This window comes from Lactuca virosa, chromosome 2, assembly GCF_052849685.1.
Source record: "Lactuca virosa cultivar CGN04683 chromosome 2, Lactuca_virosa_CGN04683_v6, whole genome shotgun sequence".
NCBI classification, from domain to species: Eukaryota; Viridiplantae; Streptophyta; class Magnoliopsida; order Asterales; family Asteraceae; genus Lactuca; species Lactuca virosa.
Window position 1 is genome coordinate 220,489,033 of NC_136427.1, and position 17,180 is coordinate 220,506,212.

Sequence of the window (17,180 nt, forward strand, 5' to 3'; positions counted from 1 at the left end):
TGTGTATATTCACTTTCCGAATTGATATATATCCACCCTATGTTTGGGTTACATGAAATCCAGTCTAAGATAATCCAAAAGGGCACTTGTGTATATAGGCACAGAAATACAAGCAAAATCGTCAGAGAATTCGTAGAACTCGTTTAGAAGAAGACGAGTTGAGAAGGGTTCTATCTGTATACTGCTCAAATGAGGAGACGTATATATGCATGGTAGATTAGGCTTAATCTTTTAAATTAGTTAGGAAAATCACAAAATTAATGCATTAATCAATGGTTACCAAAACTGACAAGATTTTTCAAACTTACCATAATCACCCACTAGAATTCGGATTTTCTATAATGAAACTAATTCAAATTTCTGAAGACAATTGGGGCGCTGCCCCAAATCCTGTGAGGGTGCTTCCCGTCGACCGCGCTAGGGGCGCTGCTCATAGGACCCTGCAAGGGGGCGCGACCCCTTTGACCCACGTCTTTCTGTCGTACCGACTTATAGATGGATCTTATATATGCATTCACTCCACATTCACCAAACATATAATATAAAGTACAGAAAATAAGCCCATTAGCTTATATTTTAGTTTCAATTACATAAAATATCACGTGACACTAAAATCATCATCATAATTTCCGTAGTAAGAGCATCTTCAATGGTTACACTATAAATAAGTACCACATCACAATTCCATTAATTTCGACCTCTACAAAAAATACTACTCCAATGGTTAAGCTTGTTAACTAGTTTTTTTGATAAATTTAATTAATTTACCCTTATCTTTCTAAAATTTTTTGTAAAATTTTTTTATTTAGTTAGTCTATTTATTTAACAAAAATAATTATTGAATACGAACATATAAATATCGGTTCATTATTAATGTAAGTAAAACACGAAACATTATTATGCTATAGTTACAAAAACAAAATAAAAACTTTGAAAATATTATATTATCGTCATAAAAGTTATATTTTATAAATAAGATGTTATTAATATTTAATAAGAATAATTAAATAGTAAAGAAAAAATATATTTAAAACTAAGTTATAATGAAAAGGCTAAATTGAAATATTGGAACTGGAAAGAATGGTTAAACTCGATTTGCAACAGAAGACGAAAACTAGGTGGATATGTGATGGAGACGAAAACACTTGATATTTTCAAGGTATACTCAAGAATAAAAACAGGAAGTGCATAATCCATGCATGGTCTTTCCATCAATGATGCTTGGATCTCGAACCCTCCTGAAATCAAATCAAAAGTGTGCAGATTCTTTGCAGAAAAATTTTGCGAGCACTTGCCTGTAAGGCCAAAATTTATTAGCCCAGATTTCAAAATACTCTCTATAGATCAAAAGCAATTTATGGAGTCCCCCTTCCCTATCGAAGAAATCAAGAGTGTTGTGTTGTGTTGTGATGGGTAAAAAACACCCGGTCCAGACGGCTTCTCTTTCAAACTCATCAAATCTAAATGGGATTTAATGAAAGATGATATTGTTCGATATGTCAGACATTTCGAAAGTTCTGGATCAATCGCAAAAGGCTGCAATTCATCCTTTATAACCTTAATTCCAAAGGTCTCCGACCCGCTCGACCTTGGTGATTACAGGCCCATTAGCTTGATTGGGTGTATGTATAAGATTGTAGCGAAATTACTTGCACTACGCTTAAAACAGGTTGTTGGCTCTGTGGTGAATGAAGTTCAATCGACTTATATTGAAGGTATAAACATACTGGATGACCCTCTGATCATGAATGAAATCCAATCTTGGGCAAAAAAAAAATCAAAAAGAAGAATTTTCTATTCAATGTAGATTTCGAAAAAGCGTTCGATTTTATCAATTGGCAATACCTGAACTCTATCATGGAACAAATAGATTTCGGTCACTAATGGAGGAGCTGGATAATGGGTTGCTTTTCCTCTTCCCGGGTCTCTGTCCTAGTCAACGGGCCGCCCCGTGAAGAATTCTCCATCACCAAAGGTGTTCGTCAAGGAGACCCACTTTCACCGTTTCTTTTCATCATTGAGATGGAAGGATTGAATATTGCTATCAAGAGTGCCTGTGATAAAACACTGATTTGGGGTTTAAAATTGCCTTTGATTGTCCCTACCTTGTCTCATCTATTTTATACGGATGATGCGATTTTTGTAGGAAATTGGGATCGACCAAGCCTCAAGAATTTGTCTGCAATTTTAAAATGTTTCCACATAGCTTCTGGTTTGAAAGTCAACTTCATGAAGTCCTATTTCTATGGTTTAGGAACTTCAACTGCTGAGCAACATGATATGGCAAGAATTTTGGCATGCTCAGTTGGCACCTTCCCGTTCACATACCTTGGGGTGCCGGTCGGGGCTAATATGAATTTATTAAAGCATTGGAAACCAATTATTAATAAATTCAAGTCCAAGCTCTCAGATTGGAAAGCAAAAGCACTCTTGTTTGGTGGTCATATCACGCTAATCAAATCAGTTCTGAATAGTCTCCCAACATATTACATGTCCCTCTTCAAAGCTCCATAAGGTATCATTGATGAATTGGAAAACATTAAAAGGAAATTTCTTTGGGTGGAGGGGAGGTAAAAAACAAGATTCATTCGGTTGACTGGTCCAAAATCACCGCCCCAATTGAGGATGGCGGACTGGGGGTGTCGACCCTTAAAGCATATAATCTTGCCCTCTTGATTAAATGGTGGTGGCGACTGATGAATGATCAAAGGAGCCTTTGGAAAGATGTGATTTCCAACATTCACAATCTAAGCAACAAGCCTGAAAATTACATTGCTAGGAAAACTTCCACTGGAGTTTGCCATAATCTTTCCAATACGGTAATGGCTCTTGGTTCTGTGAACATCGACACTCAACGAATCTTCAAACTCATTCCAGGTTCAGGTGTTAAAATTCTGTTCTGGAAGGATGTTTGGTGTGGAACAACCACTTTCCAACAAAGATTTCTGTAACATCCCGATTTCTAGGAATGAGATTTCAGGGATTTCCAGGCAAATAAGAAAGCCTACTCGACGAGTTGGAGGCCCCAACTCGTTGTGTAGAGATTAGTTATCCTACGTGAATTTCAGGATCTACTCGACGATTTGGAGGGACCAACTCGACGAGTAGGAGTTAGAAAGTGAAAACCCTAATTTTTAGGGTTTGCACCCTATTTAAAGATCCTTAACTTCTCTCCTCAGCCTCAGTTCCCATCTTCACGACCAAAAAAGAACCCTTAACGATCCAGCCTCTATTTTTGAGTGTGTGAGGTTAAAAGAGAGTGTGTTTGGAGCATTTCTTGAAGAGTCAAGAGCTTGGAACAAGGAAGAGCTTGTAGATCCGGCCTTTCCATTGTTGTGGCAGCAAGATTGAGGTATAAAGCTACCGCCTTGACATTTCATTGCTTAGATCTTCCCTTGTGAAAGAAAATGGTCATTTCTACGGCAAAATGGAGTCACTTTCAGGTTTGAGCTTGTCACCGGGACATGGTTTCAGATCTGGACTCCTCTAGGCCCCCATAGTCATAAAGCTCTAGTCTTTAGCAAGTTATGGCCTTCTCCTAACCTAAAACCTTTCCCTTAGCTTGGTTTTGGCATTTAGGACCATGCATGTATGTAAAGTTTTCAGCTTTACGTGGAAACCATGCCCTAAGAGGTTAGATCTGCAATATGGAGCTTTGGGGCGGCTTCAAAACGCCTGGATGAGAAATGGACTGAATGGACTCGACGAGTCGCATAGCCGACTCGACGAGTCGGATGAAGATTGCATTTATTGATTCTGCATGAACTCGGCGAGTCAGTAAGAGGACTCGATGAGTCAGTTAGGGTTTTCCCCAACAATTAGACATGCATGGACTCGGCGAGTTGGTGGGAAACTCGGCGAGTCAATTAGGGTTTTTATGATTTCCTGAGTTCTTAAGGAACTCGATGAGTTGCTAGCTGCACTCGACGAGTTGGGTCAACATGGACTGTTGACTTTGACCGTTGACTTTGACTTTGACCAAGGGTTAACCAGTTGGACTTTTGAGGGTATTTTGGTAATTTGGGATTTTGATGGACTTGGTCCATGGTGGTTATAGGTGGTTGAGTTCGTGACGGTGATTCGGGAGCTTGATTCTTTCAGTTCAGTTCGACATTGTGAGGTGAGTTGTCCTCACTATACTCCAGGGTCTAAGGCGCCAAGGCCGACCCTATTGATTGTTATCCGAATTTGTTGCTGTTGTGATATGATTAGATCGCACTACAAATAAAATGACATTTAGTGGCACAGAAAAAGTGTGACTTTAAGACCCCCAGGCAATCAGCGGCACAAAAAAAAAAGTGCCACTAAAAGCGCTGCCACTAAAGACCTTTAGTGGCACTTTTTGGTTGTGCCGCTGCTGCCTAATTGGGTTTTAGCAGCACTTTTCAATTATGCCACTAAATTACTTGTAGGTTTTAATGACACTATTTTTATGCCACTATTTAATTGAAAAAATAATTATTATTTCCATGCTTTAATGGCATTTTTTTAACACAAAAAAATTATATTAATAAATTAGATCCTAATTTTTTATTTTAAATGGAATATAATATAATAATATGAATTAAGATAATAAACAAAAACAAACTATCATTACACCAATTCAAACTTGTCTAAAAACAATATTTTCAATACATTTAAATCACAACCATCTTCAAAAAAAAAATATGTCTAAATGTTTTCCAAGTACTCAAAACATAATACTATTGAACTAAAAACTTGTTGGAAAGAAACACGAAACTTGAATGACCTCGAACTTTGTATACTTGCTTCTCTCGTTCATCCAACTTACAAACAATTGCCTATCATACATAATACACCATATAAAAACTTGTAAAATATCACCAATAAGCATGACAAATAAAAAAAAGCGTACACACTTAGTTTACCGAGTTAAAGGTAATTACCATTTTTATGGTTGCTTTCAGATGAGGCTCTTCGATTTCCTAAAGGAGAGTTATTAGAAACCACAAAAAAATTATCAGGAACCAAAATAAATTCATAATAATAATAATGTCACTAATATAAAAAGAAGCGTCACACTTAGTTGTCGATTTTTATGAAATACACTACTATAAATGAGAATAAATACAAGCATATTCCATAAAGAATGTCCATAACGTCAAAAGAACTGACTTTTATGAAGTACACTACTATAAATGAGCATAAATATAAGCATATTCCATAAAGTATGTTCAAAATGTCAAAAGACCATTTTTATGAAGTAAAACACTATAAATGAGCATAAATACAAGCATATTGTAGAAAGTGATCAAAATGTCAAAATAACTGATTTTAATGAAGTACACTACTATAAATGAGCATATATACAAGCATATTCTAGAATGTATGTTCAAAATGTCAAAGGAACAGATTTTATGAACTGCACTGCTATAAATGAGCATAAATACAAGCATATTCTAGAATGTATGTTCCAAAAGTTAAAAAAAAAGTATTTTTATACAGTACATTGCAATAAATGAGTATAGATTCAAACGTTTTCCAAAAACCATCTTTAAATCTCATAAATTGTTGCTATAAATGAACATAATTTCAAACATTTTCCAAAAACAGTTGATGGTTATACTTTAAAAAGGTATCAGAAAGGCATTTATAAAGTTAAGAGTACAATGTTATAGTAACATTATAAGTTGAGAAATTACATTCTTCTTTAGTAGACTGTTGATCCATAATCTGTTGATATTGGTTGGGATCTTGGTTAATGAAATAAGTAACTTCATTGCCTGGTAATTATTGCATAGAGTTAAAAAAAACAAAAAAAAAGGAGCAAATTCTGTATAACAATATGTTAACTAAAAAAACATAAGTTACCTCAACAAATTGTGGTCTATGGAAGTGTAAAAAAAAGAAACCAACGCAAGCAGCAGCATGGTACCAAGGCACACGGGCAAATTCGATTTTACAGGCCAAAAAGGGGTAAATAACATAACCATGTGAAATCAGGAAGTGATTCTGAAAATTAGAAATCTGATTTAAGTGATTAAAGGAACTACCTCAAAAAATAAGAAATCTAAGGGCATTCCATTTCCAATGATTGTTGCTATGAAATAATGAAATCAGATGCAAAGTATTAGAACAAAAGTTGTAAACCCTAAAATCTAATAATTTGAGAAGAAGCAGAGTATTAGAACTAAAATTGTAAACCCGAGAACACAAATTTCAATGAAAAAACTGAAAATCAGATAACAAATAATAATTGATACCATGTATAACTTTTTTCGGCGATGCTCGAACCTGGAAGGGGATGAGGGCATAGTTCCAGACACAAACTCTACAGGAATTTCATCACATAATTGATATCGTGTATAACTTTTTGAATATGGTTATCATTCACGTAAAAGAGTTATGTAAACGTGATTAGGGAAAGTGGAAGGAGGATACCTTCGGACTCTTTAGCGAAGGGAAACTGAATCGACGATGGCTGGGTAGAACATGGAGGCAAGCAGCGGTGGCAAGTTGCAAAGGTTGACCGGCGACGGTTTGAAGGTTATACCGAGGATACATGGTGACGGCGATGGCTATGGATATTAGGGATTAAGGGCATGGGTGGGAGATGATGGAAATTGGGAGCGTAGGAGATAGTTCAGCGTATAAAGTTAAAATTTTAGTCGGGGGGTTTTAGATAGGAGGGAAACAAATCGGGTTTTTGTAAATTTTAGGGAAAATAGTTTCCCGCTGGAAAAAAAAGGAGGGTTTTTAATTCACATTTTCCGTTTTTTTTCATATTTTATACAAATTTAAATTAAATATAACATATTATTTATAAAAAATTATAATACTTTTATGACAGTAATAATTATGAAAACAGTATCATAAAATTAATAATGCCACTAAAAATAGGTTCTTAGTGTCATAAGATATAAAGTGCCACTGTATCTTTAAAACTTATAGTGACACAAAACAAAAGTGCCACTAAAAGTAGGCTATAGTGGCACAAAAGCAAAATGCCACTAAAACTTTGTGCCACTAAATGTAATTTTATTTGTAGTGTTGGTATCTTGGTAGATAGGATGGCTATATGCTGTTATGATATGTTAGATCGGTATCCTGGTAGATGGAATGGTTATATGTTGTTATGATCTGTTAGATCGGTATCCTGGCAGATAGGATGTTACTATGCCTAGTGACCTGTAGTTCGGTCTGACTGTCGGTTTATTGTTAGGTGATTACCTGTTATATGTGCACATGATTGGTTGGTAGTTGAGGGTATTCCATCCTGAGGATGATTGGACCCTAGTATGTTGTCTCTGTAGACTGTTATATGATTATCTGATATAGGTGCACATGCTTGATAGTATGTGGGTATTCCAACCCGATGGTTGTGAGCCAAGAGTATTCCATCACGAGGATGATTGGACTCATAGTATGTCGGCATTCCAACCCGATAGTTGTAGGCCGAGAGTATTCCATCCCTAGGATGATTGGACTCATAGTATGTGGGCATTCCAACCCGATGGTTGTGGTCCGAGAGCATTCCATCCCAAGGATGATTGGGCTCGTAGTATATTAGCATTCCAACCAGATGGTTGAGGGCCTGGGGGTATTCCAACCCGATGGTTGATTGGACCCATAGTATATTGGCATCCCAACCCGATGGTCAAGGGCCTGAGGTATTCCAACTTGATGGTTGATTGGACCCATAGTACGTTGTTTGCTATTATATGTGTATTGTTGTGTATGGGTATTTTGGGGTAACTCACTAAGCCTTTGAGCATAACAATTTATCGATTATTGTTTCAGGTACTTCGGATGACCGCAGGAAGGCGAAGGCATGACCGTACACTTCCTCGATTTATGATTGTGGTTTCTGGGAAAACTCTGATGTTTAAACTATTTTGAAAACAAATTGTAATAACTTAATGGTTTTAAATGTTTGAAAAACTTTTAAATTGGCTTAAATTTTACGGATGTTACCATTTCCTCACTTATATGCACTTGAAACGACCAAAAGTTGCTCTGTGGGTGATCGTATATATGTTTTGGGTTTTTCTTGGGCGTGGAAACAGGAACCAGATAACCACCTGGAACTACACAAACTGTTACAACTCTATAAGGACATCGGTGACTTAGACATTGATGATGCTCCAACGCCTCATGGATAGATGGGAGGTATCAAGTTAATTGCATGAGGCGTCTTATAGACTCTAAGTTAATCGCATACAAAGGTCCTACTATATATTAGTCAAAGCTTATACCCCTTAAAGTGTGGTCCTTTGTGTGGCGTGTTGTGTTGGATAGAATCACGATGGCAGAATCATTGTTGCTTAGGGGTATGCAAGTTCCCAATCAGCTTTGCCCTCTATGTAATAAAACTTTGGAGTCGGTGGAACACCTCTTCATCAGTTGTGAATTTGCTTGGACGGTCCACTTTTGGATCAGCAAATGGTGTGGGGTACAAGACAAAATCTTCTCTGTTATATTGGATCTGCTAGATATGGAGTCGTTTTGGGGCACCTGTCAAAAGAAGAAATCTATTGGTAACACTATTATGTATTATTTAATCTGGCGTATCTGCCTTGCGAGGAATGAGAAGATTTTTAAGAATATAAAAGGCAAATCCAACTAGCGTGGCTGATAACATTATAGCCACCTCATATTCATGGTGTAATCACAGGAGCAATCATGGGTGTGGAAGCTCGACTAATTGGAGCTACTCGCCATTTGAACACCTAAAACTCTAATTATTTTTGTTTTGCCTGCAATTTACCTTTCTTCATTGTAAGCTTGGGAGCGATCATGTTCCTTGTTGATCGTGTTTACTCCTTTTATTAATCTATTTGCTTTTTCCAATATATATATATATATATATATATATATATATATATATATATATATATATATATATATATATATATATATAGGGAAACGATCAAATGAGAACACCTAAAAGGTTGAGAACGCGAGAACAGTTCTGGACCAATCAATATATAAGGGCATATTAGTAATTGTATATTTTAATTAAATTAAAATAAAATAAAATCAATCAAAAATCCCTTAAATTTAGTTACAGTTACCAAAAAAGAAGGAAATATTTGATTTTTTATTTTTCTTATTAATGAAATATAAATAACATTTTTATCAAAAAAAATTTTAAAACTAAAAAAATTTAATTTTTTTTTCTTAAAAAATAATTTTTTTCTCCTATTTCACGTTTTTTTTTCCGAAAAAATTAATAGAAATCTGACCCCCAATCAATACATTTGTATTCATAAACGATTTTTTTTTTCAAAAAAACTAATACTACTACAATCACAAATGAATACATATCAATTTACAAGTAATCCAATTCCTTTCTTTTAATCAACCGAAAATAAAAGGGGTGTAAAAATTATCATTTCTTCATAAAAGAATACATTTAATCATAAATAAATACATTTATTCACATATGATTACACTGCCATTTACAAATGAATACATTGTTATTAACAAATGAATACCCTGGTATTCACAAATGAATAAAAGACTACATCTAATCATAAATAAATACACTCATTCACACATGATTATACTGTTATTTACAAATGAATACATTGTTATTAACAAATGAATACTCTGCTATTCACAAATGAATACCTCTCTCACGCATTTCATCAAACAGCCCAATCCTCCCAGATACAAAGCCAATGAACCCGATGTCAAATACGCCCTCCACACCACACAACGCCAATAAAGACAAATAATCCTCAATTTCAATTAATTATCGATTGCAATTGATAATCTTCAAAAGGCAATTCTGGAAATGCAACAAAAAAATGCTCCAGTTGTTGATTTTTGTTGTTGTCGCTTCTCAAAATTCAAACCACACAACGCCAACAAAGACAATCCTCAATTTCAATTAATTTTTTTGTTGACCTGGTGGATGGAAACGAGAAATCAGAAGCTTAGAAAGGAAGCTTATTAATTGAATTTATGTTAAAATGACAATCAAGGAAATCTTACAAGGGCTTATTATCAATCGACATTATGAACTTGGACAACAGAAATACGAAATTGATTTAACTCGAACCTTTTTCCGGCCACCTCCGGTTGAGCTCCGCCGTTTCCCTCTTTGGTGGTCAGTGTTGCCGCCATCGGCGACTACCCTGCTCTTATTTCTGTTCTCGTGACCACACAGCAACACAGGGAGATTGAGAACCCATGTGCGTTCGATTTATTCCCTCTGTATCTCGATTTCCTTCAACCAAATTACCTCAAATTGTGTTTGATGCTTCGAATCCACTCTCGTCTCCTCGTCTCAGATCCTCGTCTCTTCTGATTTTTAAGACCACACACACCCACCCAAAACGCAATTAGTGTTTTGTTGTTTTATCCGGAATTTTAATTGTACGATGGTCGACGATGGAGGATGGCAGAAGATGATGAACGAAAACAGTGGTGAAGAAGGTGGGGGTGTGCGGCCGATTTTTTCAAAATAATTAGATTAGGGTTTTCTAGTTAAGTAGAGAGAGAGAGAGAGAGAGAGAGAGAGAGAGAGAGAAATTATAGGAATTTCTATTTAATTAAATTATATGGATTTCCTATTGTACCATTTTTGCCATTTCAAAGTTACATATTTAACACATCAGTTTTATAAATATTCATAAATGGTCCAGTTGATAATAGTCATAGATCTAATTATTTATAAGGTTGTGATATGTTCTCGCGTTCTCAACCATTTAGGTGTTCTCATTTGATCCTACTCCTATATATATATATATATATATATATATATATATATATATATATATATATATATATATATATATATATATATATATATATATATATATATATATATATATATATATATATATATATATATATAGAAAGGGTTATATGTTGAAGTTAGTGTTTATTTTTAAAAAAATGCATAGTATATAAAAAAACATTCCAATTGGAGATGCTCTAATGTCTTACCTTTCCTAATAGTGTAATTTAAGTTAACCTGACAAGATATTTCTCATACGTCCGACCTCAATATATAGTATTTTAAATCATTAATTACCATATAATATGAGGAAAACCCTATAGCGCTCTTGGTTCTTAGTGAAGACCGAAGACTGAAGACCCTTGTGTTAGTTATAAATAAATACATGAGACTAAAATCGTAAATATTTGCTATTCGGGAGCAAAAGAAAATATCGATAATTAAAGTTTTTGCTAAGGTACGTAGTCGAATCTCCTTTTCCCTCAAATTTTCTTTCTGGAATTCTTGCTTATTTGTAAAAACCTATCATATCACTTGGTTGTTTCAATAATGAACACAATACATTTCTGAAACTTTGAGACTTCTGCTAACGATCTCTGCGAGGAGCATAATTGGTTCTTTAAATAGGTCAAAGTAAACGTACAGGCATGTATTTTGAACAAATTACTCGCTAGCTAGTTTCCTCATGGAACTTATATCAAATTGGGATTAGATCCCACGTCACTGATCGAGTTCAGAAATCGATGAGGCTTCTACATATATCGTTTCTTATATAATCATTTCTTATTTTGGTTTTTGTGTTTGCAGAAAGACATCATTTTTAAATTTGCAATGTCTTTGCAAAGTGTTTAAATTGTGAGAAAATAATATTTCCAGTTTTGTAAAACTTGTCTCTTCAATCGTTTGTCAAAACATAAAGTCTGGAACTCTTTTGTGACTAACTGATTTGAGTTATTTGGATCTAAATCTAGGAATTTTTTGGATTAGAAAAGATGATCTGATTATAGAATTTCAGTTATTTTGCATATTTGTATTTTTTAATTACGCCGATATCAGAAGTTGAGACATTCTGGTTTATTTTCCATTTTAACAAAGAAGTCTGATCGAGCATGCAATTTCATTTTCACAAGTATAATTAAGTTTGCTTTGAACCTGTAAGCGAATAACTTCATTTCTAGTAAATTAGTTTACTTTTGAATATCTATGTATTTGTGTGTGTGTGTGTGTGTTTGTATCCAAAATATAACATCGGATCTGAGTTTTTTTCTTATTTGTCTAACCTATAAAAAAAAGTATTAGAACATTTGAAGTTAGTTTACAATTCAAGTTGGAAGTTAGTATTTGAACTCTAGGTTTTTTTTTTTTGAACATCAAGAACGTTTGAGATAAAAGGCTAGCATGTAGCTAGCTCGAGATACATAGAATTGATACATTCCCTTTTCTGGTGGCTACATTTTTGACAATTAAGATTTACACCATTTCTTCTAATTTTTAACCAGTTGAAGACTGATCTGTATCTAGGTTTGTTTATCTGAAATCAAAATAAGATTCATACTTCTGATCCAATAGAAAGCATAATTAATTAATGATGTTTCCAAAAAATCTTGGCCAAAAATATTCTGCAGCGCAGCATAGACAAGAAATATTTTGACATTTTATTGTTGATCAATGATCAGTGTGGTCACTAAGATTGTTAATACATTCAGAAGCCCACCAATATCCTTCAGCAGCCTGTCATGCATTGAGCGAGACCATTGTTGACATAAGATATAAAAGATTTTTGCATATATATGCTTAATTTTGGAACATGCTTATTGACATATATATTTTCCAAAAAATGTGTTGGCATGTTATAATCGTGACTCTTTGAATTGTGAAACTTTACTTTAGTAATAGCATAGATATTGTTTTCATATTTTCATTGAGTTGTGCCTGATCGCAATGTTTTTATTAATAAGTTGCTAAAGCATTTAGTCACAAATCATGGACATTTTTATCTCATATATATACGCACATTCTTTTAAGCGTGCATGTTAATTACTGGTCTAAGTAAACCAAACAGATTTTTCAATGGATGGTAATTAACATTGTTAAGCTGGATATGAATAGTTGAATACAGAAATCATTATTGTAAAAAAAACAACTAATCATAAAAATTCTTATTTGCTTAGAACTTTGTACATCGATCTATCTAACGAGCTAGTGTCTCTTTGTTGCAGAAACTTCATACCATTTCCGTGTGTAATTTACTAATATAAACTTATCAAGATAAGCCAAAGACAGTTATAATGGATATTCCATCCACCGTATGGCAGCCTGACCTGGTAAGAGTTGCTAGTTCTTGATTTAGAAATGACTGGTATATTTTATAGCCTTCAAAAACCCTTTCTAGCTATGTTAATGTATTTAATTATCTTGCATTATAGTGTAGATGTAGCAGATACCAATTTGTTTTTTATTTACTAATGAGTCCAACACACCTCAGAGTTTAATTACGTACCATAGAACCAAATTCTAGACAGCTGAGTCTATCGCTTGTGAATTAATAATATATATACACACCTATGGAGGAGCAAAAATCGAGGGAATTATTTGATGGGAGACAAAATATATATGCTTCTAATGAACAAGCCACATATATGGATTTTGAGAACTTATTGAGATAATAAACTTCTAATGTGATTTTTTTAACAGCAACTAAGTAAAAACATGAAACTGTGATTTTATAAATGTGATATAATATCGTGGTTAATGTTTCCATTACACAAAAAAAGAATATTTACAATTAACTGTATCCATTCATCATTTTCGTCGTTAATCTACAATTTGATTTCATCATTATTATTTTTTTTTCATCATTAATGATAAGTACTTCAGTTATTAATTATTCCTGTTCTATTATTTTGGTAGTATTTGACGTAAAAAAGAAGCTTTAGAATCTGTTCTAAAAAAGACAAAATGACATTCATATCCCCTTAAAATCTACAAAAATCTACAAAGATCCTTAAAATCAATGTTACAACAACTAAAAACAATCTAGCTAATTGGTAAACTTCATTAATAACGATAAAGATTTTGTTGAGTAACCAATAAAATGAAATAAATAATAATCTACAAAAGGAATAAAAAGAAAAGATAAAGTTTTTCACATACCACGTGATCACATGCAAAAGTTTCGGAGAAATCATCAACAAGAATTGATTGGATCGCAAAGGCAGAAACTACGTACTGAGACCATGCATGTCGTGATTCGAAATAAAAGTACTTTCCTCGTAATCAATAAATATCCTGGGTACCCACAATGTGATGTTTTTCAAACACCAAAAACAATCACTTAAATATATAGTATTAAATTCAATATTTTCTTGGTTGCTTCAAAAAAAAAAAAAAAATTCGAACAGAAACAATATCTTTAGAAAAACGCTAGCGGGAAGCTACCAATAACTTCAAGATTATTTGAGCTTGAAGTACCATCAATTAACTTCAGCAGTGAGTTAACCAGGAGCCATGGACTATATGGTATACATGATAATAATATTAATTGATGTAGATGTGATTTCATGATTACCTTTTGTCAGTTTATAAACATATGCCAAAGGCTACTTTCGTAATTTAACATAGAAGGGCATTATTGTCATTTTGTAACTCAACAGCCTAGCCTAGCCTAGCACTGACGCTTTCCCCTTTCTCATTCTTAATCAATGAAAAAAAAGATTCAGCCAAATCTCTTTCTGATCTAACGATAACATGGTATCAGCTTAGATCCATCCTCTTTTTTTCCGCAATTCTTCGATTCACTTCAATTTTCTTAAGCGAATTTGTTCAAACATGTCTGATCTTTACAGTAGAACTTGTGGAAGAATTACCTAAGATAGATATGATTGTCTTTGTTAATATGACAAATTCATTAATCTACCCTTCAACTCGCCATAACCTGTTATATCAAAACTATTTTTATTTTTATTTTGTCTGAAATGTTTCTACGTTGCATGATAGGAAATGGAAGAGCCTTGTCACATCATGAACCCGCATCAACAAACATGTCCTTATTATACTGATTCGTTTTCATCAGAAAGCTTCAAAGATCATCCCAATTTGGTCTCAGTAAACCAGTCTATTCCACTAGCCTCCATTAATGGAGATCCAGACAAAAAAGAAGATCATAAGGCAGCTGAAAGTAGCCCTTTTGCCCCAAACTACAGTTCCTTATCCAGCACTTTCACTATATCTTTTGGAAACCCTACATCACCAGAAGATATTAAACCATATCAACCCTATGGAGGATCCAAATTCAATAATTACCCTGACGTAATGACGCCTAAAGAGGAAACAAGTCTCAATGAATTTCTTGGATCTATTGAGCTTACCAGAAGGGTTCAGACCACAAGAAGAAATCATAGACAAGCTCAAGAACATGTCTTGTCAGAGAGAAAGAGAAGAGAGAAGTTGGCTCAACGCTTCATGTCCTTATCTGCTCTCCTTCCTGGAGTTAAAAAGGTACAAAGTTACATACTATTGCAAGCTTTAGTTTCAATATGGAAAGAAATTTAGATTGTACAAGATTTGATATTAAAACTTCTTGAAGTTTAATATATCTGAGTACTCCCATAACATATACCCTAATTTACAGCCACAATAAACTCAGCTAGCTACCTCGGAAAGATAAATGACTTATTACCTCTGATCAGCAAACTCCAAACCAATTCGTTCTTTATGAATGCAACTTAGGGATCATATATCATGTATACTGATTCACTAATTTTGACACACTGTAAAATTAAAACTAGGTTTATATTTCAGCTAATGATATCCAGGATGACAATCTCAGTTTGTATGTATTGTTGCTAATTACCCATTATCGTAGATGGAGAAGGCTACTGTGTTGGAAGATGCAAGTAAGTACATAATACAACTTCAAACCCGTGTAAAGGAACTAGAAGGAACAATTAGCGGAAAAGATAACATCCATGAATCAAATGTTTCCATAACGAGATCCAGGTTTTATGTTAATCATGGAGACCATGGAGCTTCTTCCCATGAAATGGAAGACTTCCCTAGCAGCGGCACTTATGACCCTGAGATCAAAGCAAGAATTTCTGGACGAAACATACTTTTAAGAATCTACTGCGGGAAAAATTTGTCGATAGTTTTAAAAACTTTAACGGAGATGGAGAGACTTCATATCACCAACATTTGTTGCAGCATTCTTCCCTTCTCCAACACTGCCAATCTAGTTACAATCACTGCTCAGGTATGTGATTAGTATATGGTTAATTACTATGAAACCTATATATTGTTGATTATGTGACTCGAATTTTAGTAACCAAAAGAATAACAAAGTGAAGAAAACCCTAATTAATGGCGATTCTCAAAGTGATAAGTGTTTGGAGTAACCTGAAGGCCAAAGCCGTAATGACAAACACTTAATTATGCCAATGGGGGTGCATGAGGGGGTGGAGTCCCTTATGGATTCGGCCTATGGTTGTTAGGTTTATGGTTATAATTCTCGGTAGTTAAGGATTCAATTGTAATCATTTTGAAACAATCTGGTATAAGAATAATTATTTAGTTTTTGTTCTGGACTTAGGTCACATCTACTGAACCATGTTAATTCTTTGTGTCGTTTAATTGCTTTGTTTTGCTATCTTAGGTAACACCTATATATTGGAAATAATAGTTTAGATGAACATATTTTCGGTTAGTTTCTTAATTTATATAACTTATGGTTAAAATTTTGGGTTATGATTTTCTTGGTGTCTTTTGCAGATGAGTGATCAGATGGTCATAACCAGGAGGTATTTTGTGAAATGCCTACAATCAGCTCTTTGTAATTTTCGTTGACATGTACTTAATTAAGCTAAAAATTTACGGTACATCTGACCCTCCTTTGATGTACCCTCCTTTTATCTTGTATTAATTATTTGTTGAATATAATGTTGTATAATTTTTAAATGGGTTTGATAGATTATTAGTTTACATTCAGCACGATTTTGGGACATTGGCTTTCCGAACTTGTTTTCTTTTGAATAATAAAACATTTTTATTAAGCCGAGACTAGTGAGGAGCTATAGCATGTAAATGAGGATTTTTTAACCGACCAACCAACTAACGTATATTAAACAACAATTTACATCTACTTGAAATCCAAGAATAGGATATAATGGCAATCTCATTGAATATATAATGACGCCTTTCTCTGTCCGATCTACATTGAATATAATAACATTACCCCAATACATCCAAACCATCCATGCAATAGTGACCATGAGAGCATCTAACCATCATTTATTAACTAGTGTTTAAAGAATCCACCAAATCTAACAAAAATGATATTTCTATAGGGATTTGATCGAATTCCCATACCATAATTTGATGTTTTTATATCAACAGCAAGAAGCAAAAAGATTTTTCACTATAATTAAAACATAGCTAGCAAGAGGCTAGAGTCAGAAGTAATTGTGGCAATATGTAT

The 17,180-nt window shown here is 34.0% G+C and overlaps 2 protein-coding genes across 3 annotated transcripts; both read left to right on the plus strand.

The window, feature by feature from the left end:
• The first annotated feature begins 1,899 nt into the window (after positions 1-1,899).
• On the plus strand, positions 1,900-2,514 carry LOC145158233 (putative mitochondrial protein AtMg01250). Its single transcript, XM_079077156.1, has one exon. It carries the CDS (start codon positions 1,900-1,902, stop codon positions 2,512-2,514), a length of 615 nt encoding a protein of 204 aa, XP_078933282.1.
• Positions 2,515-11,128: 8,614 nt separating this feature from the next.
• Positions 11,129-16,654, plus strand: LOC145156826 (transcription factor bHLH18-like). Of its 2 annotated transcripts, XM_079076060.1 has the most exons (5): positions 11,129-11,165; positions 12,928-13,032; positions 14,705-15,205; positions 15,573-15,959; positions 16,475-16,654. In XM_079076060.1, exons 2-5 carry the CDS (start codon positions 12,997-12,999, stop codon positions 16,547-16,549), a joined length of 999 nt encoding a protein of 332 aa, XP_078932186.1. In that variant the 5' UTR covers positions 11,129-11,165; positions 12,928-12,996; the 3' UTR covers positions 16,550-16,654. The 2 variants fall into 2 exon arrangements, with proteins under 2 accessions (XP_078932186.1, XP_078932187.1); XM_079076061.1 differs by lacking the exons at positions 11,129-11,165; positions 12,928-13,032 and adding an exon at positions 14,393-14,458.
• The last annotated feature ends 526 nt before the right edge of the window (positions 16,655-17,180 follow it).

Coding starts and splice junctions, on each gene's coding strand:
- LOC145156826 (XM_079076060.1), top strand. CDS start 12,997: ATGGATATTCCATCCACCGTATGGCAGCCTGACCTG. Junction 13,033..14,704: donor CCGTATGGCAGCCTGACCTG/GTAAGAGTTGCT, acceptor GTTGCATGATAG/GAAATGGAAGAGCCTTGTCA. Junction 15,960..16,474: donor TAGTTACAATCACTGCTCAG/GTATGTGATTAG, acceptor TGTCTTTTGCAG/ATGAGTGATCAGATGGTCAT.
- LOC145158233 (XM_079077156.1), top strand. CDS start 1,900: ATGGGTTGCTTTTCCTCTTCCCGGGTCTCTGTCCTAGTCAACGGGCCG.